The sequence below is a fragment of the Poromitra crassiceps genome (genome assembly GCF_964638095.1).
Source record: "Poromitra crassiceps genome assembly, chromosome: 13".
NCBI classification, from domain to species: Eukaryota; Metazoa; Chordata; class Actinopteri; order Beryciformes; family Melamphaidae; genus Poromitra; species Poromitra crassiceps.
In genome coordinates, this window is record NC_139644.1 from 16357833 (window position 1) to 16383492 (window position 25660).

Sequence of the window (25660 nt, forward strand, 5' to 3'; positions counted from 1 at the left end):
ATTGTAAGCTTTCAAATGATGTCTCACATACATTGAAATCTGACAATAGTTGGAGGAAATTATGCTTATTTGAATGTTTGTATACGCCCTGAACGTTGGTGAACAAGCTTAGTTTGCTAACAAATAGTGATCCTAAAACTGTTTGTTATATTGAGTGTTCAACATCTTTTTTTTTTATACCTTTATCTTGATTTGTGTAATTTCACAGTTGTTTACTTTTTACAGCTTTCACCAGAGCGTGTCACAAATGTCAGAGCTGCACTGTATGTCTTCTATGCATCTGTACATTATACACGGTATATGCAGAAATCCTGGAGTTAAATCCAATACCTTTTAAGACCTTTTTTAAGACTTTTTCAAGACCTCAACGGCACTTTCGTCATATCGGCGATAGCGGTGTAAATCACTAGTTTGATCACGATACAATATTATATCTTCTTTGGACACAGATACGATATTTTCCGATATTACAGTCTGCCACGATACGATATCGATTCAATGCAGGGTCTGTGATCGATATGGGATGATATCATATGCCCATCCAACACCATCAGCACAATAGCTACAAAATGTAATACCTCTCAAATGGCAATTAAGACTTTTTAATTAACTTTTTAATACTTAGAATTTTCCATAAATTGGTTTGTCAACTTTTAATACTTTTCAAGACCCCGCGGATACAGTTATAGGACCTACGGTACTTGTCAATTCTTAAACCTGCAGCTATCATCCTTTCTGCAACATTTTTGTTGTTTTTCTTGCATTTATGTGCATTTGATAATCACAAAAAAGATTTGACGTCATGTCTACGTACTGTGAAATGAACGATAGATACAATGAAATGAATTTTCTACGCACTCTTACTGAAGAATAAAGCCTTTATTTATTTTTTGTCTTCCCATAGTTCAAGTTTGTCAGTCCCACCCAAAGAAGAGGTGGCAAACAGAGTGAAGGTGTAAGAGGTAGAGCAAGTGTTCCATTCTCAATGTGATCAGTGTCAAAACGCACGTCGACACACCATGGGGAATGGCCGTCCAAAGAAGGCCGACTCGAAAAACAAAAACACAATTACAGCAGCTTCTTTGTGGCGTTGCTAGCTTTCCCTTCTTAGTCACAATCATAAATACTCTTAAACTCACTGACTTTCCATAAAGATCGCACTACAGTGTAAACCAGAGGGGCCCCGTGAGTGCTCGCCATGAACAGAGGCATGGCAGTCGTTGACCGTCTCTGAACACTTGGGAGTGGGGACTGGGAGAGGGGGGCCTCTTGCTGCGTGTCCACACAGCTAAGGGCCACTGCATAGTACAGTCAAGACAGAAGAGAGAATGGCGGCCCGCCCTGGCCCACATAGAGGATCTCAATCCAGCACTCAGAAGAGTACGACCTGGGGAAGAAGGGGTGGGGCAACATGGCCGCCACCTCCACATAAAGCAGGGCACAGAAACCTGAGCGGGATGAGCTTGACAGCACATCCATCCAAAATAGGTGCACAGGAGTCAACTGGCCCTGTGAGTAAGAGTGTGAGGGTGTGTGTGTGTGTGTGTCTATGTGTGTGTCTATGTGTGTGTGTGTGCGCGTTCCACACTGCATTAAAAACTAATATCAACCACTAATATCAACCACTCTAGGAACATCTGCACTGCCGAGGTTATGACAGTGTTACAATGTTACAAAAAAAAAAGAGATAGTATTTACATCTTCAACACATAAATTATTTCCCTAACATACTGTATGTGTAAGGCATAATAAGGTCTCTGGAAAAAAAATAAGTGCCTCGGATGAAAAGACGATACTGACTCCAGCATTCGGAAAGATAAGCAAAAGGGAGAATATGCAATGTTTAAAAAAAAAAAAGAAAAAAAAAGGGGGGGGCAAAATCAAGTCCAAAACAGAAAAAAACACACGCAATATATAATTCATTGGTACAATTTTCAAAAATGGCGCACAGCGGGCAAAATATACCGGTAGCTGTGAGCTTGAATAGGCAACCCCTGAAGCTCCAGGTGGTAACGCCGGTGACGGTTGTTTACATGAGGAGGCCAACTCTTAATCTAATACACAAGAGGAGAGGAGGTCCTGTGGGGTCACTGCATGAAGACGCCTTGGAGCGCTAGAAGGTCAGATGACGCGGGATTCCTCACATTCCTGCCTCACACAGAGAGAGATCGAGGAACGACTCCCTCCCGGCGCCCAAATTGACCTTTGCCATTTGTCACGGTGCAGCGTGCTTCGTTTCTTTTGGACCGCTGGGGCCTCCCACGGCCCGGCGAGACACGGGACCAGGCCAAACGGACCTGATGCCTTTTGACGAATAAGGCCCCAAGTAATTCACACTTGATGTCGATATATATACAGTATCAAACAAACAAAAAAGTATAATGAGAAAACATACAAAACGCATATGCAAATATAGCTTTCATTTCACGAAAGAACATACACATTAACTGTTGGTTTTTGCAGATGAAATTCAAAGTATTCATACAATATGCATCACAGAAGAAATAATGGCTGGCTCTGTCTGTTCCGAAGTGAGAGAGAGAGAGAGAGAGCGAGAGAGAGAGGGGAGGGACCAGGACAAAAACAACAAGAGTTCAGTTCATATCTGTCATATTGATAGTTGCACACACACACACACAGGCAGGAGGCTTGGATGAGTGAATTAAACCTCTCCAGTCGGTTGGATCATACAAGTTCCTATCACCGCCACCATCCCACTCCAGTGCTGTTGGGCTGGTTTCAGTCTTTGGGTCACCCCATGTTGTGTGCGGGTGCATGAGACTCTGTCGAGTATGTCATTCCAGTGAGTTAAAAAGGAAAAAGAAGAGGAGGGAAAAAAAAAGGTAGGACATTGGTTCATTGATGGAGAGGTCCCGCCTACCCTGACGGGGGGGAGGGGGGTGGGAGGAGTCGGGGAGCCCCATCAGTCAGCCAGGATGACCTTGACAAAACTGGCCACGTCTGTGTCTTTGGAGTCATGCAGGGTGAAAAAGGGATGTTGCTGTGTAGAAAAGGAGAAACATCTATGCTTAGACATCAGTTCCTGGACCTGATAACTTATTCCACCCCTGTAGAGATCTATTTGATAACCTATAACACCCTGTCCTGTAGTAAACTACAGCCTCCTCAAAACTCCTCAAACTCACATATTATCATTTCTTATTATTATAATTTATATATAATAACAATAATAATAACAATAATAATAATAGTAATAAATGAATAATAATAATAATAATAATAATAGATGAATAATAATAAAGAATAATAGAAAAGGCTGTCTGCATCTGGTCCCTGGGCCGCAAGTTGAGTATTACTGTCTTGGATAACGGTAGGCTGAAAACTACTTCCCTAAATGTGTTTGCCACAGGCTTTTCTTAACTCTGCCGGTTAACTGGGGGTGCGAAATACACCCTGTCACTAACTGTGGAGGCGACAATTTAATAATGAGGAATGAAGCCATTTGGTGCATTGAAACCAATAAAATATAATATATAATAATAAGAAATACTAATATAACACCACAACATGGATTTACACCAATATAACACGCACACACACACACACACACGCACACACACACACACACACACACACACACACACACACACACACACACACACACACACACACACACACACACACACACACACACACACACACACACACACACAGAGAGAGAGAGTGCATTAATTGGGTAAAGCCTGGCCTCTTGTGGACAAGAGCAGGAGCACCTAGATTTCACAGTGGTGACACAGATGGTGGCAAAGTAGGGACAGAGCAAAATGCATTCAACTGTCTAATGCCATTTTTGGATAAAAGAGGGATAAAACCAAAGAAGCAAACTGACCATTAATTCTGTGTAAGCTGGTCTCTCAATTGGCTTCTTTCTTAAGCTGTAAAGATGAAGAAGATAGAGGCAAACATAAGACAAAATGCCAAACAAATATCCAACTGTAATTATAGCCACATAATAGAAAATAGTCAAATGATGCCATCTGATGATGTTGTCTTGTTGCAGTGTTGTAGTCAAGTGACTATATCTCGAGTCGAGATTTGAGCCCCCAGTGTTCAAGTCCGAGTCACAAAAAAGAGTCTGAGTCGTGAATCCACATGTACAGTAGGTGGAACACATGTGCCTGTCTATATCAATTAAGATGTCCAAGTCCTCGTCTCCAACTTCCAAGTCCGAATGGTGAGTCCAAGTCCATGTCCGAGTCATCTGTGCTCAAGGCCAAGTCGAGTCATTAGTCCAGGACCCGAATCCTGGAGTCATTTTCAGGACTCGAGTACTACAACACTGGTTGACAGGATGATGGAGTTCCTGGAGTATTTCTGATTCTGAGATAGTCAGGGCTCTTTTTCAGGCTAACGCTGACCCCTACTGGGCTTTGGATGCCGCTGCATTAGAGCAAGGCAGACAAGCAGCATAACCGCGAGAAATGTGCAGAGATGGAGAGGCTCACCATTGGGTGCTGAAGTCTACAAACTCTGGGGAGAAGCGGTCGGCAGGCAGCTGTGGAGATGGCTCGTCCACCACCTGTTTGAGCTGCTGAAACGGGGTGCCCCACGATTCGTAGGGGAACTTCAAAATGGCCAGCTCGATCTAGGAAGCAGAGACATCCTGGTTTAACAAGAATCCTCCACATTGTTCATTTAAAATCTAATATTTTTCCCTTTCCATTTCTTGACTGGATTTTAAGATTTTGATCAAGTAAGTAAGTAAAACTTTATTTCTATAGCGCCCTTCACAGCACGAGTGCACAGAGTGCTTTACATAAATAAAAACAGCATCAAAAAGAAAACAAGCACAGGAATAGCACAAGAAGGGGGGATCAGGGTTCAATATGATGTTATGGTCATGTTAGCTGGGTATAACTATAACGCTAGCTGAAGATGATCCTTCACAACACCGAAGAGTTTTCAAAGGGCAATATATATATTTAAAAGAAAAATCACAATATTTATAAAGTATGAATATTTATATCCAAGTTACTTAATCTCCAAAAGGCACTATAATTTGTTTGAATGTTGTACTACCAATCATTTTGTATATATGTATTTTAGCTAATGGACCTTTCAGTTCAGAACAAAAGTCTTCAAATATTATAATATTTGCAGAAACTTTGACAGAATTGTAACATTTTCCAAGCTTCCCACGGTCTCAAAATTGTAAAATATATTATTTGCTAAATAGCAATATGGGATAAATTAGACACTTTCGTGTAGCCAAAGAAAGAAAAGGTGCCTGTGAGCCATATTAAATATTAATCAAAGAAAGCATGGATTATTTATGATTTTGCACCAATCTGGCCTCATTGTCATAACATACCAATCATACCAGGGTGACGGTGACTCACCATCAGTGTTGGATCGTGTGAGTGGAAATTTCTCGTACCGATACTGGCATCTTTTTAACATGATTTAGTAAACGTGGTTTTCGCCAAAGTGTACTGTACCATCTGATGAATTAAAAGAAACAGTAACGCTGGGGATAATTATGATCATCAACTTCAAACAAAGCGGGGTCTCCCACTACCACTGTGCCCATCACAGCAGTAGCTGCCCAGGATCAAAATGGATCACAGTGGAAAAAGTGCAAGAGGCTCAACTTACACTGGCAGAAAGCGGCTGGGGTGGCTTGTCTTGAATGATAGAATACGAGTTATCATCCAACAGAGTACAGAGAAAGGTCTGGCTACACAAGGCTAAGCTAACATTTATGCTTTTTTTGTGTAGTTCAAAGAAAGGTCTTTACACACAGTCAGTTTTTTTCGTCTGAAAATTTACTCGCATCAAATAAATAAATAACGACCTCACTTGTGTCAATCATCGTTGACACAGCGAGTCTGTCAAAAGCCAAAAGCTGTCTATCATATTATTACAATACAACAATACTGGTGTTGACAGTAATAAAAGATGCAAAATCAATCTAAATAATAAGCATTTTGCTTTTAGGAGCATCGTGCCAGCGTGCGGCGCTGTTCCAAAACATGTCAACGTGTGACGTTGCCTGGGAAACGCACATCCCATAATACAACTGTTTGCATCGCATCCCATAATAGTATGATGATACTTGGGATGCCATTGCAAACATAGATGCGAACAGGTTAGCTAAAAGTTTAGCGTCGCCAGCGAGGGCCGCCACTGTTGAGGTCGGGGTACGTTTAGAAATTCCTCCAGGCCTGAAAAGTCTTCTAGGGGAAACACTGTGAACTACTCATCTAATGTTTCCTGGCATCACCTGCACCAGGAACTAAAGGCTGGCAGCGCTGTGCACGGGGCAACTACTTGTCAAAGATTGATGTTTTTGTGTTTGCCAACAGCATAAGCAGCATCTGATACAAGCTCATAGTAGCAAGATGGTGAATACACAGTCAGAGCGTCAATCATATTACTGGCGAAGAGACAGCCTCTGCAGTTGAGTTGGACTTTTCCAATATTGCATAGTTTGTATTTCCTTTTACTAGTATTTTGTTGTGAAATTTAACCACATCTTTATCCAAATTTTTATGCGGACAAAATGTTCGAGATGTTAAAGTTTAGAAAGCAATCAAAGTACTTTAAAGCTGTATGTCTGGTATGTAGCGAATAGCGTCACATGCTATTGCTTTACCCAATACATGTAAAGCGGAATATAAGAGCACTGACTACAACTTGACAATAACATTCATTTTGTGCCTATTTATTATTAACTTCAAGTATCAAAAAACGACACTGAATGTGCAGTGTGTGCAGTGCGGTATTGATGCCACTGTCAGTACCTGGAGGCGCCGAATTCTGACAGCGAGCCTGACTCACCATAGTGATTCCAAGACTCCATATATCTGACTTGACGCTGTAGCCTTTCTGGTTGAGGTCAGGGTTGATCCGCTCAGGCTGAATCAAGAAGAAGAAAAAAAGAAGAAGCCAGCAACAGGCAAAATTATTTAAACAATTATGATCAACTTGATTTGATATGCATTAAAACAGATTTACAAAACAGCTACAGACCAAAAAAAGAAAAAAATACCAGATTTAAACTCAGACGTAAAGAATAAAGAAGGCAAATACTGTATATACCGTAAATTCCGGACTATAAGACGCACCGGTGTATAAGCCGCGGGACCAAAATTGACTATTTTTTTCTTCTATAAGCCGCACCGGACTATAAGCCGCGGGTGTTTTGATGTTTAATTACCATGTGAAAGGGTTCGTGCACAGAGAGGAATGTCGGGAAAGAGATCGCTGTTTGGGGAAGCTCCCATTTATTAACATTTCAACAAAACAAAACAAAAGTCAGGTCACTAATCCCCAGACAAAATCACACAACAATAGGCTACCGTATATGTGCAGCAAACCTGTAACCAGAGAAGTCAAGTCACTAATCCTCGTCTTCCTCTTCTTCCTGCGTACTGAAACCACCAAAGTCCTCATCTTCAGTGTCGGAAACGAACAGGTTCAGGGTGGCTTCGTCAACCACTCTCCTCTCTCCTTCATTGTCACTCAAAACCAACGAACTCCTCTTCATCAGTGTCGGCATCGAACAGCCTCTGAAGCCTCTGACGGCCCTCAGCGCCAGCTGTGGCGGCGTCATCCTTTTCATCCCGCAGCAGTCCAGCGTTTTGGAATCCGTTGGTGATTGTGGATGTTTTCACACTCCTATAATATTCCGTGATCTTCCTTTGTGTGAATTCGCCGAAGTTTGTGATTTTCTCCTGGTAGTCGGGAGGGAGTTGTTCAGTAGTTCTCCCCCGGACGGACAGTCCCTTTCGTCTCATGAATCGGTAGCACCAAGATGGCCCACCTCTGAAATGTTCAATTTTCATCTCGGTGGCGATTGTTTTGGCCTTCAGTCGGATCTGCACCGTGGAAACGTCTCGGCCGTCTCCTCTCTGGGTCAACACCCAGTCCTCAAGGGAATCTTCAAGTTCCGGCCATCTGCTTTTGTGGCCTCTGAAGGACTTTTTTGTCTTATTACACTGAGACAGTTCCTGCTGCTGCTGCTTCCAACGTCTCACCATTGACTCATCGATGCCCAGGATACGCGCTGCTGCTCTGTTTGTTTCTTTTAGTGCGAGTTCGACTGCTTTCAGCTTGAAAGCTGCGTCGTGTGACTTTCTGCGTACCTTCCCCATGGTAAGTGAGAGAGAGACTGCTTGTCTTGTTGTGATTCCGGGCTGATGAACTTTGCTTACCGTAATTACCATATGTAAGGGTTCACGCACAGAGGGGATTGTTGGCTGTTTGAGGAAGCTCCCATTTACCGTATTACCGTAACATTTCAACAAAACAACATAACACAACACCTTTGTTTATTTCGACAGTGCACACAGTGTCCGCGGTGTGGTGAAAAGAGGGCAAGAGAGGAAATTAAAACAGAAGTGGATTTATAGTTAGAAAGAGTGCTAAAAAAGAGAGATTTTTTTTTTTTTTTTTTTTTTTTCTGAAAAAATCCATAGATAAGACGCACCGTTATATAAGCCGCAGGGGCCAAAAAACGGGAAAAAAGCCGCGGCTTATAGTCCGGAATTTACGGTAATGAGAATAAACTAGTTCAAAACAAATTACAAAACTTTAGGTGATGATTTTAAAGAACGCACTGGTTCTGCTGAAGTTCCAGGCAAGATATTCAGAAACCTAGAGGTTTGAATAGCGAAAGCCTGATTACCGTCAGTTTGTAGTCTAGACTTCAACATGGCGAGGGAGCGCCATGTCTGAGGATCTCTGGCTGTGCTCCAGCTCACAAGGGGTTAAAAGACCAGTTGCACCAGCTGAAGGTAAGCTCTATGGTGAGTTGTCTAAAGTCTACACTAAAAGTGAAACCAGTTAGTTTGAACTAGTAGAGCATAAACAGACCACTAACCAAATCATTGTCGCCGACACTGACATTTTCCCCTGTCGCACTTTTAATATAGAACCCTTTAATATAGAACCTCCTAGAGCTACAATGAACTAGTATCATCTAACCATGGCTGACATCAAGAGTGACATCAAGAGGTTTAACAGTTATTTTCAACAGTATGTATTCTGTAGATGAATACAAATAATCATCCCAAGTGTGTTTAATACTCATGGTAATACACATGGTCACCAGAGTCTGAACGCACCACCGGGGAAGCCTATAAAATGTAGCCTAATTTTGGCACTGATGCCTAAATCTGATGCCTGATCATACTGTTCAAAATTATGTAACCCGTCATGGAGGACCCGTTGCCGACATAAACCGCTCTGGATTTCTCCTTCCTGTTCCTCCAGCAAGTTAAAAATGACTGTCAAATTGATGCGCTGTGTCAACGGTTATTTGACCAAAGACTTTACACCTAGTAGGAGGTAGGTCTAAGTTTTAAGTTGTAAATTTAGTCTATTTAACTATTTCAGTTGATGCAACCGTTTTAGTAATGCATAAAGTTAGACTTAGTGAGACTTTATGTTCAAACTAGCCTACATTTTAACTTGAGATCAGCTGGTGCACCTGGCTGCAGCAGGCCTCACTCAGCCTTAAATTAGGACATTTCTCAAACTTTACTTCTCCTGCACCTCAACTGGCCTGTAGCAGGATTCCCTACCCCGATTTTCCCTGGACCCGCTTACCGCCATGTAGGGCTTGCAGCCTGCATCCATGGTTTTGGCTACGGAGTCCACCAGGTGGCCACTGATGCCAAAGTCACACATCTTAACCTGGCCCTGAGTGTTGATGAGAACATTGGAGGGCTTCACATCTGGAGAGGGACGGTGTTGCAGTATGATGAGAGGAGGGACAGCAAATTAACAAGAGGAAACACTTGAGTATGAATTTCCTGATATTGCAATGTGTTTGATGTGAGTAAACACACTGTTTACCTCTGTGTATCACCGACAGGTTATTGTGCAGGTGCTCTAATGCCTTGACAATCTGTACAGTCAACAGAGATTGAGATTAGAACTGAGGAAGACGTTGAATTCATCATCAGTTATCATCAATAAATCAGTATCTTAACGCCGAGAGGTGGAGAAGACACTCAAATTATCAAATCATCACAATTAGGGATGTTAATGATTATTCGATTATCGATTAAGAATTTGATCGATCAAACATATATGAACTGTACTGATTAATCGACAATGCAGGCTATGTGCTATTTTTTCCCCTTTTATGATGAAATGATTTACCACTACAAGGGGGCAATACAGAGGAAAAAGAATGTCAAGCAAGCAGGCAAAAAGTCCACGAGAATTACACCAAAAAAAGACAGCCGTATAGACCAATTATACGCCTACGTCACAATGACAACAAAGCAAGCTGCGCGCGCATCGTGTAGGCAGAAAGCCGTCAGCCCAGCATTCACAGATGGTGAAAAAGCCCCGCTGTCAGGACTGCTCTATGCCCATCTGCAACACACAGTTATATTTTAGTTTTAAAATGCAGTTCTCGGCTTACTACCACAGCTTATCGCCTAGTGATAAGCAATGTTATGCATCGAAATTAACGTTGTTTAATGGGATATGTCTTACAGACCCATACGCACTGGCGCTGTCAATTGGCCAAGCCTAGTCATACATATCGTGCATTCCTTTATAACTGGGGATAGCGTAGATAATTATTCTGTAACTTGCAAAGATATATTGTTATGTTGATAATGCACACAACTCAATAATGACATTATGTAACGTTACTTGGTCGTTAACTAACCGAGCGATGTGGCTGAGCAGCCTACAGTTTCAGGCAGCTTACCTGATTATGAAATGAGCACTACAAAGTCGGGCATTTTTAATGATGTCCTCGTTCCAATCAGTTCAACTCAATAATGACATTATTTAACGTTACTTGGTTGTTAACTAACCGAGCGATGTGGCTGTTACTAGCAGCCTACTACAGTTTACCTGATATGAAATGAGCGAGCACTGCAAAGTCGGGCATTTTTAACGATTTCCTCTTTCGGCTTGCAACCAAAGACACCTACGGTTAGCATTAAAAGCAAGGACTAAAGTTTTACCGAATCCCGTCAACTCATACTGCTTTTAATGCAGTAGGTGTAGGTGTCTTTGGTTGCAAGCCGAAAGAGGAAATCGTTAAGAATGCCCGACTTTGCAGTGCTCGCTCATTTCATATCAGGTAAACTGTAGTAGGCTGCTAGTAACAGCCACATCGCTCGGTTAGTTAACAACCAAGTAACGTTAAATAATGTCATTATTGAGTTGAACTGATTGGAACGAGGACATCATTAAAAATGCCCGACTTTGTAGTGCTCTTCATAATCAGGTAAGCTGCCTGAAGCTGTAGGCTGCTCAGCCACATCGCTCGGTTAGTTAACGACCAAGTAACGTTACATAATGTCATTATTGAGTTGTGTGCATTATCAACATAATATATCTTTGCAAGTTACAGAATAATTATCTACGCTATCCCCAGTTATAAAGGAATGCACGATATGTATGACTAGGCTTGGCCAATTGACAGCGCCAGTGCGTATGGGTCTGTAAGACATATCCCATTAAACAACGTTAATTTCGATGCATAACATTGCTTATCACTAGGCGATAAGCTGTGGTAGTAAGCCGAGAACTGCATTTTAAAACTAAAATATAACTGTGTGTTGCAGATGGGCATAGAGCAGTCCTGACAGCGGGGCTTTTTCACTGTCTGTGAATGCTGGGCTGACGGCTTTTTGCCTACACGATGCGCGCGCAGCTCAATGTTGACAAGCTGTATAAGGGGTCTATTCATTGTAAACATTGTAATGCAATGTATACAGCATGAGTTTGCTTGGTTGATTAACTTGTTGAGTATGAATAGAGGTGTAAAAACCCACATTTTTTTTTATGTCAAAAGCTGTTTTTTTTTTTACATAGAGATTCATCAATAATTGATCGTTAACGTGACTGATCGGTCGAAATTGGTTAAAATTTGCATCCCTAATCACAATGACAAGGCTCTCAAATAGTAAGATATGGCACAGAAGTCGTGGACGTACTGCTACGGTGATCTTGCCCAAGATGTCCTCGGGGATGGTCATGCCTTTCTCAATAACCTTCTTGTAGAACTTATCCAGAGAGGTGTCCATCAGCTCCATGCAGATCCAGACATCCCCCTGACAACACAGACGTCAACCGACAATGAAGAGAAACAAGACGCTCAGCACTTCCGTAAAAAATGCAGCAAGAAGGCAATGCCGACAGGTAGATGCGTGAGACGCAGACATTGCCTTCACCTCTCTGAAGAGGGCGCCATAGAAGGTGACGGTGAAGAAGCAGTCCACTGTCCTCATGGAAATGTCCAGGTCCATCAGCAGCCTCTTCTGCTCCAGGGTGTTGACTGTGGCACGGATCCTCTGCGGACAGAAACGCACAGATCGGACTGCAAGTTTCATCACAGGTGCTTAATCCCAATGGGGTCTATTGATATGCCAGATGAAGGTCTTGTGACCGAAACGTTGCAGCAATAATATTAAAAGCCTTGAAGTGGAAGTCAGTGTGCGGGAGTCCTCTTTTTTCATTTGATCCTGCCTTTTCCGACGCACCTGATGTACACCATTGTGCAGAGATTTCCTCTCTTTGATACTGTCTATTGATTTACCAAAATGTCCTCAAATATGATCAACAAAGCATTTAAAAAAACTATGAAACTTAGCTGCACTTCACAGTTGCACCAGTCAAATCACCAGAGATGACAGATGACACCTTTTCCAAAGATATATAACTACCCCCCCCCCCCCCCCCCATGTAACCCATAACTACCCCCGCCCCCCCATGTAACCCATCATACGTAGATCTGATCTAAACGAGTGCGATCTAAGGCAATGTCCACACGGAGACGGAAGCGATCTTTTTTTTTTTCTATAAGAAAAGTTTTCCATAAACACGGAATCGTTTGAAGAAACCACTGAATACCACTGAAGCCACTGTAGTATATATGCCAGGCTGGTAAGTGGCGCTGTAACGCTGCCACAACCGTGTGGTCGTCAAACCGCTCACTTCACTATTCACGTTGTATTTGCGAGGGATATATATAGAGCATCCCGAGTATGTCCGTTACACTCAGGGTTTACATTTCATTTCATTCCATTTTGTCCAATATTAAAATATTCCATAATTGCATGTTGTATTACAAATAAATATTATTTCTATCTAACACGTTTAGCCTGATTTTGTTTGTGTTATTGTAAAAACTTAGCCGCCGCTAAGCCTTCTGGGAAATATCCGATGAAGGGAGGGGAGGGGTGGATGGGAAGAGTCAGCTGTGGAGCCCTGAGGATGTTGGACACGCTGTTCTCCGTGTCCACTTGTTGCTGACGGTGGTAATAGAGGAGCATTATATTTTGCTGCAAGAGCCCCAACAGGCTCAGTAGCTGCTGTAGCACGAACGCTAGTGCACTGTAATTGTTGCTGGCGGAGAGAGGTGGGACTATGGCGTCATCGGTTCAGGAAAGATGCGTATGGGTTGTAAACACGGAAATGCAAGGGTGGCGTCTTCAGATTTATTCACTCTGGGACCCGGTTTAAAAAATTAGCGTATACTCCCAGAACGTATAGTCCCAGAACGCTGGTTCCGTCTGGACGAAACGTCTATACGAGAAAAAACTTTAGCGGATACACCTAAACTCGTCTCTGTGTGGACCGATGGTGTGGACATGGCCTAAGGTTGTCAAAAGTATCAATAGTATCAATAAGTATTGATAAAAAAATGTTTTTAATGGATACAATACTCATTTGCAACAGATTTCAATAAGTATCGATCCTACAAAATTTTAAATGTAGCAATAGCAGCAGTGGTTTCTCTTAATGAAAAATCAAACATACTACTGATTTTCCCCTCCCTATCATTGGTGGGTATCTGTTGCTCCAACAAGCTAAAGGTGTTCTGATAGGCTGATGACTAGAGCAGGGCTAATCTGCTGTGTAAGGGCAAAGTTTTTAATGAGTTGTATCGGGCCTAGATTATGGAGACGCATGCGTCTGTCCGTCCATCTGTCTTTGTCTATTTCTTTTATTTTATTATGACAACCTTAGTGCGAGCCGAGCGCACATGTTGGGTACATCTATGAGTCATGGTGCTATTTTAAAAGTCTGGTGCATCTACTGAGCAGCCGAGTCAGGTAACTTGAGCAGCGAGCGGCTGGCCCGGGCCTACCTTGACAGCCATGATAACGCCACTGGGCACATGTCTCATCTTGTCCACCACGCCGTACGCGCCCCTCCCCAGCTCGCCAATCTGCTCCAAGTCATCTGCCTTCACCACAAAGTTCTGCACGGCGGAGAGAGCGGGTCAGCTTCATGCATGTAATTCAGCTCAGCAAAAAATAGAAGCGCACGTCTCAGAAGAACACGGAGCCAACGTTACCTTATCTCCAATAGTGACGCAAGCTTTCGAGTCGAGGTCTCGAGGGGGGCTGCAACGAGAGAACAGAGTTTAAATGGAGCACCAACGGTCATAGTAATGATGTCATTATCTGCTTACAGCTTATTCATGAGACACATTGTGTCTCCAAATCTATGCGGGTATCTCCATAATAAAAAAGTAAAAAAAAACATTTTTCGAGATCCCCCAAGGAGAATAATGATGTTTGCTGCCCTATAGAGGAGCCTTACGCTGCTACTGCTTGTGTCGGCGGGTCAAACACTTCTTTGGACAGCTTCAGTCCAGGGTTCTTCTTCTTCCCTGTCAGATAGGAAATGAGAAAAGCCTTCGTGATTGACCGGTCAATATCCACATCAGTCTAAGGATCGTGGAGTTGTTGCTTCTGGAAAGTAAGGAGTACTTTAAAGGTTACGTTCAATTTGCAGTTGCCATTGACAGCGACTCTTGCCAATCATCTGTTATGTAACTGGAGATTAGGTGTACTCAAAGCTGAGGCCCCACAATGGAGAGACGGTGGCCTAAATGACTAATGGGTATTGGTATGATGACTCAGATGCAGAGAAAGGGGAGGGATGGTAAAATACAAGGGAAGCAAGACGTGCTTCCTGTCATCTCCTTCCTGTCATCATGATTTCTTTCTTTCTTTCTTTCAAATGCTGCAACCAAATCACCCGTCAATATATATGTTGTTGAACTATCTCAAGTTTAGGACATTATAAATATTACATTTTTCAATAGCTGGAACTGGAAGCAAACATGGTGCAGCAAAACCGTGGCGCTCTGGGACCCTTCTCTGTTAGCGTAGTGACAGCAGCCCATTCATAAACACGTTTTACCAGCAGCCATGGGACTTCCCACAAGGGGCTGTGGGTCTCTGCCAGCATGACACAGGCCACGGGCCTACCAGGAAGACGCGGGGGAAACAGTTGAGCTCTTCTCGACATGGACACTTACTGGTGCTCAGCGTGTTTGTGCCCGTAGCAAGGTCGACAGGAAAAACACAACACATTCTTGACCTTTGTCTGTCCTGGGACTTTTCACACACAGGGATATGATGAGAAATAGTTCAGACATGCCTGGCTCTTAAGATTATGTACAGGCTTAGGCCAGGCTCCAAAGTCAACTCATTCTACCTCAAGTCTGGGAGGTTAGTTTCATGTAGCTGACAGGCGAGTCACTAAAAAAATATGTACCGTATTTTGTGCAGATTGGAGGAGCCCCTTTTTTTAATTAGCAAAAGGTTGCAATGGGACAGTTTATTGGTATGACTTAACATCATTAGAGGTAGGGCTGCACGATTATGGCAAAAATCATAATCACGATTATTTTGATTGATATTGAGATCACGATTATTTAACACGATTACTCATTGACATTGAGAACATCATGAATTTATTGAACATTTACACTGCCTTTTTATTTAACATTGGATGTCTTTGGATTTTAGATATAATTGAAAATAAATAAGTGAAAATAAATAATAAAAGTGCAAAGATTTAGAAATAAAATAAAAACTAAAATAAATATACAGTATAGGCCTACTATGTTGCAGTGAACTGCCACAACCAACTGCAACTATTAATCTACATTCAATATGTTGGTAAACATCTGAACTAGTAGTCCTTAAACCTCAAAACTAACCAAATGAGAACACTAGTAACGTTCATTTACATTACATTAAATTACTCATTTGGCAGATGCTTTTATCCAAAGCGACTTAGGTCGTTTAGGTTCATAATAGGCTATTGTTAATGTTTATCTGTGAGCTCGTTAGCTGTTGAATATGCGGTCGCATTGTAAAGAGTGTCCCGAATCGATGACTGTATGCGGTGGCAGTAACTAGATGGGGCTTTGTATTTTTGTTCGTTTAGCGTTTATTGCTTGGTCATAGACCACTTTGTGAGTGGATTTCAAGTGATAGGTTGTGTTGCGGGGTGCAGCCACGACCGCGCATATCTTGCACTGTTTGTTCCAAGTCTGTGGCTGTGATTGACAGGTGGGTCAAAACTCGCATCGCAATTCCGTGCTGTATATTCGCATCGCTCTTGATGTGTGGACCTTTAAACTCGGCGAAACCATAGTGTTTCCACCCCACATACGTTGTTTTACCTCTCCTCTCGACCAGCGGCTCTCTTTCTGTGACTTCTCTCATCTTATTCTTGTACTACCACAGAAATAAGCGGGGAGGAGAAGTGCAGTGGCTCTCTGTTCACATGACAGTCATTCCCAACTCGAGCGGTGTGTGTGTGTGTTTTGGGCTTTGGGGGAGGGGCCGAGCACACCGCTGCAAAGGAAAGGGTGCGCTCGATTTACAACACAAGACAGAACGAGAGTCACAAGAGCCGCAAAATCGTTGTATGTCGATTGTCTTGTTTTCATAATCGTGGACAGCCCAAATCGTAATCATGATTAAAATTCGATTAATCGCCCAGCCCTAATTAGAGGCATGGATACCAGCTGCCCGCTACTATTGAATTCAAATTATTTACCGTGCACTTATGAGTCATACTGGTCCAGTTTGCAGGAAACATGATTTGGCAAACCCCTTCCTTGCTTTTTTTTTTACTTCCTTGCTAAACCATGCTGTTAGGGAAGTCCAGCTCACAAGGATTTAAGACAATGTTTCCTCCAGGATTTTTTACTTTTCTATAATAGTATGTGTTTTGCACCATTTATACTCTCCCAGGCCAGAACATTTGCATATATCATCTTTAAGATACACTACCAGTCAAAAGGTTTGACACATCATATTTCTCTTCTTCTTCTTTTTTTTTCTTTACCATTTAGATTAATAGTAAAGACATCAAAACTATAAAATGACACAAATGGAATAATGCTTTGACCAAAAAAGTCACAAATCAAAGCTATCTTTATATCTTATCTTCATATTCTTTCAAGTAGCCACCCTGACTTGATGACATTTTTCATGATATTTCATGTTCATTTGAAGCAGCGGGGGCCAAGATTTAGCAGCGGGTGGCCACCGGCGGGGCCAGATGTACACAGAGGAAACCCTATAGGTCAGATTTGATGGCCTACTACAACTGAAAGTTCAGGCAGGCGTATTGTGTGCCGTATCCCTAAAAATAGGCCTACAAAGTGTCTTGCCAGACAGGCGTTTCTATGAACCACTACGCCTACAGTAGGCTCATGTGGTTGGGGAAGATTAAGTGTGATTTACTCACACATGCTCGGTTAAAAATAGACTGTGCATTTCCTCTGGGTGACATAAATAAAAAGCATTCAAAACCTCCCTCTGACCTGACAAATAAGACAGCCTTTTGTTCACGCAAACAAAAGTAGGGTAGCTAGCTAGCAAGCCAATACAACACACAGCCCAGGCTCTCCCTTCACAGTGCGCCGCAGAAAAATAAACAGATGGCGTAGTTTAAAAACATGCCACCGAACCCGAGTAGGGCCGTGTCTATCGCCGGTACTCAATACCTTAAATGTATTGACCGAAATAACCTACCTACCAGTACCAAGTAGTATCAAAACTTCTCCAGTCAAAAACAATGCCAGCATTTGATCCTTTTTGTACACAGATCTAGAAAAAAACAACTATTTGTATTAGTGGCCGATTTTGACCGATACCGATAACCAATATTAAAGATTGCTGTTATGGCCGATAACCGATATTTCCCGATGTCGATATGATCTGCAAAAAAACAAGTTTCTATGAGAAGCAAATGTTGTACAATGTTGTACATGTGTTGTAAAACACATGAAAACACTATGAATTTGAAAAAGTACGGTAATGCATTTCTTTATTTCCAAAAACATTTGGAAAAGCCCATAGATCATAGATTGACCGCATTGTTTCCTCTCAATGTGAACATTTTGGCTGATGCAGATAACCGATATTAACATTGCAACATCGATGCCGATATGTTAAAAAATGACTAACATCGGCCGATACCGATGCGATTGCCGATATATCGTGCATCCCGAATTTGTATGGTTTTGCTGGGAGGCAATCACCGCAAGCGATTTAATGTGACGTGTGACTGGCCCACTTCTACCGCAGCAGCTACAACCCATACAGTCTGTGGTGGTGGCGTTGAGTGTATGTGACAGAGTTGGCATTTCAGCATGCCGAGATGCCACCAAAACTTTGAAAAGTATGGCTAAAAAAAAGATTAACGAATGAAGTATCGGTATATCTTTAAGGGGACTGGTATTGGTACTGGTATCATTTTTTTTTATGATACCTAGAGAAACTAGAAACTAGAAATGAAGCCTGAGAGAACATGGCTTAGAAAGAGATAACATGTTGGTGGCGGTGCTGCATGAAAACAACTACCACAATAATACGTGACACACACATACAGTAAATTATACTGTAGTGTACACATCACCTTTTTGAATGAAGTGGTTGGAGTAATTGCAAGACATGCCTTGCATGTTTCCACTGAAGTCATAATGGACTTGAAATACTAGTCGCTCTCAGGTAGCAACACCAGGCCCAGTGCAGTGCATGCTGCGAGGTGGTGTGTGTCGTACCCCCGTGGCCCGGACTGCAGGGTGGGATATGACTCACACACCCAGTCAGACTGGACACATCCGCTCAAAACACAACAGCTGTCAGGACCCTTTGGGACATATGATGTCACTTCACTTGGCCTGCTTACTGCTCACTTTCCTCATTGGGAAGAGGCTAGCTTCCCTGCAGCTTTCTGTTGCAAGACCTGCCTTGTCCCCGAATTGAGACGATGATCCGAATTGAGACGGTGATGCCGTGACATGGGCCATAGCTTTATAGTCAGTGGATATCAAGGAGACACAGTAACAGGAAGTGATTTTCCGGACACGCCGATAACAAGAGAAGTGTCTCCTGAGTGCAGCAACGCATACACAAAGAGGAATTTCTGGATTGTGTTTGTGCATGGGATCAAAGTGTCAATAGCTGGGTGGCGAGTCACCATCAGGAAGCTTCGGCCTCAGTCTGGGCCCATATATGGACAATGATGAGTCATGCACAGATAATCTTCCACACACCACCCTATCTTGCAGTTAGGGAGAATCCAATCTCCGAACATGCCCGAGCAATGCTGTGAATTGCATTGCAATGAATGCACGGTTAGGCCCAGTCCACCGGTTCAACACGGAGGACCGCACCGCACTCACTGTACTGGTCAGGGGGGGGGGGGGGGGGGGGCACCTTTGCTCTGCACAGTAACAACAACAGAACAGAACCTGTGTAGCAGCTATGCAATACTGCTTGCAGCCAGTGAAGTGTCAACAAAGAGCGCCTGCCTGCACTAGGTATTGAGGCTGCAAGTCAAAACATGCCAGGGTAGGCCAAAGGCTGTGATTGCCCTGAACAGCGCGCACACACACACACACACACACACACACACACACACACACACACACACACACACACACACACACACACAGCCCTCTCAAAACAATGTGTACTCCCGACCATGGTAACGCTACTATGATTGTGTAACAGCACAAGCGGTGAACTTGAAATGCAAATTGACATCATCGCGCTCTCTGCAGCTGACGCAGAGGAAGAACCTTGATTTTTCGAGGGGTGGAAAGAAAATTGTAGTTTTCACCATTTTTTTTTTTTTTAACTCTAAACACATATATATATATAGGCTACGTGTGGTGGTTACGTTAGCCAATCAGAAGGATCCGACATAATCATTGAGTCATGAAATCCAGGAGGCCGAAAAATAAAACACCTGTGGCCCCCTGGGCTTTCACCTAAAGAGGAGAAACCAATCTGTACCGCTCCAGCGAGCTAAACAGCTGAGGGTGCAAGTCGGGTTGTTTAACATAGCCTGGTCGAAATACCTCTTTTGTCGTGAAAATGTGCTCAATAAAACACAACAGCGACACGCGAATGCCCATTGCCAGAAAGCAAAAATAATGCGATATAAGCGCAGGAGGGATATCTTCATGTTCCAGTGTGGCTACTAGAGAGGCTTCGCATAATGATAGAAAGCAGGAACGACGTCCTGGCTAGCTCCCCCCCTCCTCTCATACATGCAGCTTTCCACCTGGTAAGGTTACGATTGTCAATGCTAGCTAAATTACTTCCACGCAAAGTGCATCGCATAAATGAAATCGCATGCATGGCTAACATTATGTTTGAAAAGCGGGAGAGAACGAGATCCTTACCTCCTTTAGAAAGAGACATTTCCCCTTTGCTTTGATGAGGGGGAAGGGAAGCACAAAGACTTTTGCCTTTTTTTACTCCCTCCCTCCCTGCATCTAGCCTTACACCCGCTCAGGATCGGTGGCTTGTCGTGCAAAAACTAGCAGCGATCAAAAAGATTGTTTATCTTCGTGCAATCTCCGTGCTTCTATCGCCAACCTGCAGCGGTGAGGATCGATTAGCAGATCGATGCACAACTTTAAATGAAGTAGGCGCGGGCTATACAGTTCGAGTTAGTTTGCTAACAAAAACTGCACTTTTAGGGTGGCCAAAGTCTGACAGCTGAAGGTTCCACCGACGCTACTGCGTGATGACGTGTTTCCTGCCTCATGCGCAAAGGCTTATGGGTTGTGTAGTTGCTATCGTAAGCACAGATTTTTTTGTACAGATGATGTAACAGAGTATACTTTGATTAGATTAATTACAACAATGCTTTTAATAGATTATACAATGCCGTTTACTTTTGTTTTCTGGCAACTTTACTAACACTAGATTTTGGTAAGTGAATTATAGGCAATCATAGACATTTTTTGCTTGTTTTTATTCAAGAAGAAAACGACACCACAGATGTAGTTTCTTTAAAATAGATCATGTGTAATACTAAAAACAAAATACAACAATAATAATAATAATAATAATAATAATGTAGTATTAATACTAATACTAATACTAATAATAATAATAACAACAACAACAACAACAACAACACTGTTTTGCATGTGAGCTGCAGGATACAAAGGAAGATTGATAATGGGATTGTACTTCAAATACATTTCGGTATGTAAACGGCAAGGTATATAGGCCTAGGGTATGTTAATTAAGGATATACCTAGTGGCATGAATTAGACATACAGTATGTGGACTCTTCATTTTCTTACTTCTTTACTTCTTTACTTCATGTTCATGTTCTAAAATGAAACCAACAGCAAACATTTGAATTCAAAGCAGAACTTCTACCTATGGAGACAACATTAACCATTACATTAATGAGTTCATAAAACCATTCAATCAAGGAAACAGCCAAACATTAAAAACCATAACAAATACAGTACAGATAAAGACCCCCCCCCCCCCTCTGAGTATGCATACAAGACTGAAAACCCACTGTGAGTATTCTGATCATCATTGCTCAGCCACTGAATTGTTGTTATAATGGTGAGTCAATAACTGGTAGCAGACACCTCCTTGCTAAATAGTCGGAATACAAATAAAAATGCACAAAGTGATCATTCATGGAGCTGTCACACACACCTAACCAATAAGCAGGTGCTGTGTGTGGTTGTGTGGGTGTGGAGGCCGGACAAGCGATGGTGGGTCGACACAGAATTCCTGTCCTCACTTCCTGGCGCTGACGAGGGTATGGTAGATTGGTTTTACTACAATGTGCAGATAGAGGGAGCTGTCAATAAGGTACTCGGATGCGCGGCGCTGCAGGTCGGCATCCACCAGGAAATCCCCGGCCTCCTCTGTGCTTTGGTGGAAGTTGTAGACATGGCGAACCACCACTTTCCCTTGCTGCCTTGCCATCACGATCACCGTCTTCTGGAAGCTCACACCGGCAAAGTCTGGACTGGAAGTGGCCGGTGTGACGATGATGCGAGGTCGACCCGCGTCCGTGCGGGTGGGCTGCATGGCGCCTATTTCAGTGTAGGTCGACCGGACGCTGAGCGGGAGCCAGCGAGGGGAGAAGAGGGCATTCCATGTCACCCTCTTACTGGAGTCGTGGCCGCTTGGCCCCAGCTGGGTCTGGAAGCTGAAGCTGCGGTCGTCACGCGTGGGGTTATTGATGACCCAAGAAGACCCCCAGGAGGGCGACAGGTAGTTACGGGGGGTGAAGAGGCTGCAGTTGACGTCAAAGTACTTGGCCAGCTGGATGGGCGAGGCAGAGTGGAACTGGAAGGCTAGGTACAGGAGCTCACGCACGGACTCGTAATACTTCAGCATGAGAGGGGACTGCTTCTGCAGACGGAAGAGGTGCTGAGGGGGGATCATGGCGTATCGCACGGACCTCAGGGCACTCTCCACCGTGAGGCTGGCAGGCTGGTTCTGACCAATCCAGGCCTCCACCGCCTCGTAGAGCTGCAGCTCGCTCTGCAGAATGAGGTCCGAGCGCTGGAGCAGAGACAGCAGCAGGTCTTCGCTGATGGAGCCCCATTCTCCGCTCTGCAGCACAGAGGACAGGTTCCAGGACAGGTACTGCAGGCAGCTGTCCCGCAGGGCCAAGTCCCCAGTTTGCAGGGCGTACTGGTACCAGCCCACCACGTGGCCCGTGGGGGAATCGCTAGACAGATGTTGGGTCATGTATTGGGTCAGACCCTGCTGCAAGCTCCAAACATGGTACTTGCTGGCCAGCTTATGCAGAGGAATGGCCTGATCTAACCGCACTGAGATGTCACCACAGTACAGATACCTGCAGGGGAAAAAGGATGGAATAGTCATCTTAAGTCATAAAGCTATATTTGGAGGTAGGCATAATTCTGTCTTCTCTCCTCACGTCTGAGTAACTGAAAAAACGCACAGTCCGATTTAGCCTGTGAGTCACGGATGTAATTTTAAAATATTTCACAAGATTGAGCTTTTTATTCTCTTAGCACAAAGTAAAGTGCTGAATGAAGAGCAATATTTGTGGAAAATACTATCGTCTATAAGCAGCCCCACAATGTCCTGAATTGTATTTTGGGTTTAACTAATTAAACCTAATAATAGTTATTTAATAAATTGTAAAAAAAAAAAAAAAAAAAAAGTGCTCTATGCTCTATGCTTTTTGTCCCTCTCCTCTCCGTGAACTGTCCACCTGCTCTCCTCACCTGACAAACTTGTCAAAGACAGCAGCACAGTCAGGTGGCTCCCTCAGAAGCAGAGTGCTGGCGTTGTGGCTGAGCAGCAACTCCTCCAGCACGTCACTCTGCAGGGTGAGGACCAGGCTGTGAGCCTGGATCACCTTCACCTCGTCCGTGTTGACGGTCTGCACCCGGAGAGTGACGTCACTCCCGTTCCCCATGGTCAGCAGCGTCTCCATACGCTGCACCAAAGCCATGGAGTGGTTCAATACCGTGGCACCATTCTCCAGTGCCAAGTCCGGCTTCAGGGCAGCTGTGGAGGAGAGGGCAAAATAGTGGACGAGTAGCAACACCTGATAGGGAGAATCACCTGTATACCTGTATGGGCTAGCAAATAGCTATAAGCTGTTTCTGAAATTGTGAGTCTGTTCTCATTTATCTGGACTCTGATATGTAGGATAGACCCTGATCTATTCAGCATTTGCATCAGGTCCCTAATGGATCTTATTGGCCTTACTCAGCGTGCTGATATTTCTTGCACAGAAAAAATCCTGTGCTGTTCAACCTTGCATCAACCTTGTCTGACACATCCTATAACAAGAATGTGAAGTGTCTGTCTGTCTGTGAGTGAGTGAGTGAGCGAGTGAGTGAGTGAGTGAGTGAGCGAGCAGAATTGTGTTCGGCCACAGCTATGCCATTTTACGTGCGATCGGGCTGAATCTTTCAGGAAGTGTAAAGAGCACCCCTGCGGGTGACCTAATCGAGCCGGATCTTTGAGTAGCGTAATTAAAATAAAACTAAATGGGCAAAAATGGCAAATTAGTGGCCAAAATGCCTCAACACAGCTTCAGCGCCGTGGAGAGCTCCAGAGTGGAGCAACAAACAGGTGAGCGCAGTTTAAATCAGCCAGTGAACGGAGCAGCACACGGGTGAGCTGAGTTGTAATCACCCACTGAAGAGGACGATGAAAGCCCTCTGGGGAGAGAGAGGAGAGGCTCCATGCCAACTCTGTGAGCGAGGGCTGACTAAATGGCCAGTCCCACCGGGATGGGTATTCTGCCAGTCCTACTAGAAAAGTGCCATATAATCCCATATGACTAAACCACAAAATGATGCCCTCTATCAGTGAAAAGCTGAATTGCACCTCCTCCTATTCTTGCCGTCTCAATTAATAGATAAAGAGAGTAAGGTGCCAGGTGGCTGACTCAGAGAAGCTCAGACGCCAGGTGTTCAGGAACCATTTCCTGACTTTGCAGCGCCATTACAGATGGCTGCTTAGGGTCCTCCTGAGCGTAAGTGCAAGTGGCACATCACACATGAAAGACTCAGCGAGAAGCTGCTGTCTCCATGCTGCTCTGCCACAGCCATCGCCCAGCCTTATTGGCCCGGCACTGTGGGTTTTTAATGAGACACATGGGGAGTACTCTCCTGGCTCCCCGGTCTGTCTCCCAGTCTTCATATCTCCGCCACAATCAAGCTCCTTGGCTTCAAAGTCACCCTTTTTCCAATTAGCTAGGCACCCTGCTGAGCCAGCTGAGCTGGGGGGGGGGGGGGGGGGGACAGTGACAAATGACTTTGGCATTCTTGTTTTACAGTTCAGCCAATTGAAAAATTGTGAAATGTATTTCTCGTATGCTACCTATTCTGATGCTGTGAGGGGGGGGGGGGAATCTGAGATTCAGTTCCAAGAAGAAAAATGACAGTTATGAATAAAGAATGACAAAGTGTCTCTCTTCAACTGAAGCTCAGGAGGGCTGAAAACACGAAGTAAAACATTCTGCACGGTTCCTAAATATTATCCACAGTTAGATGAATGTGTGCTCCAGAGGAATCCCAACAGCAATACTGATCTAGAATCTGACAACACATGGGAATGTGGCCTTCAGTTAATTCGGTCAACAAGTCTGATCTACTTTAGAGAGATAAAGTAAGTAACCTTTTCTCCAGACGTTGTACTGTATCACGGAGCTGGCGCACAGGCAGGCAGCAAATGGACTTGCCTGTGTTTCCCTGCGCCCGGCAGACAGATAGATGAGGACAGGATGAGTAGAACAGATACAACAACCCCGTGCCCCAAGGCTGGGTGAGAGCCATCCTGCACACTGCCACTGTGTGCCCTCCTACCCACTGACAGTATGGGGGAAGCTAGACTGAAATAGAACAACACAGCTTCCCTTACAGGATAGCCTATATAAAAAAAAGGAACAATAATGGACAAGACTCGGTTTAAAACTGATGCTGTATGTGATCTTACCTCCTCCAACTGTGATAGAGTGGAGGTGGAGTGAGAGGAGCAGGGTGCCCACATAGACCCAGGCAGGGATTCTTCGTTCACATGAGCGCACCATCATCATTATCTTCTTCTGAGTTTGTCCCACAGCTGCTCCTCCT

At 43.7% G+C, this 25660-nt stretch overlaps 2 protein-coding genes across 2 annotated transcripts; both read right to left on the reverse strand.

Annotated features, from left to right (window-relative positions):
- Positions 1-838: 838 nt before the first annotated feature.
- Positions 839-20533, reverse strand: LOC310787283 (dual specificity mitogen-activated protein kinase kinase 6). The gene is made up of 12 exons (XM_083648658.1): positions 20453-20533; positions 14548-14617; positions 14300-14348; positions 14090-14203; positions 12171-12290; positions 11934-12050; positions 9823-9874; positions 9574-9701; positions 6802-6879; positions 4467-4606; positions 3851-3896; positions 839-3001 (listed from the first exon to the last, which is right to left on the reverse strand). Exons 1-12 carry the CDS (start codon positions 20469-20471, stop codon positions 2924-2926), a joined length of 1011 nt encoding a protein of 336 aa, XP_083504784.1. The 5' UTR covers positions 20472-20533; the 3' UTR covers positions 839-2923.
- Positions 20534-21824: 1291 nt separating this feature from the next.
- Positions 21825-25617, reverse strand: btbd17b (BTB (POZ) domain containing 17b; the record flags this gene model as incomplete). Its single annotated transcript, XM_083648524.1, has 3 exons — positions 21825-22899; positions 23297-23582; positions 25524-25617. The coding sequence occupies 3 exons, from the start codon at positions 25615-25617 to the stop codon at positions 21825-21827; spliced, it is 1455 nt and encodes a 484-aa protein (XP_083504650.1).
- Between the last annotated feature and the right edge of the window lie 43 nt (positions 25618-25660).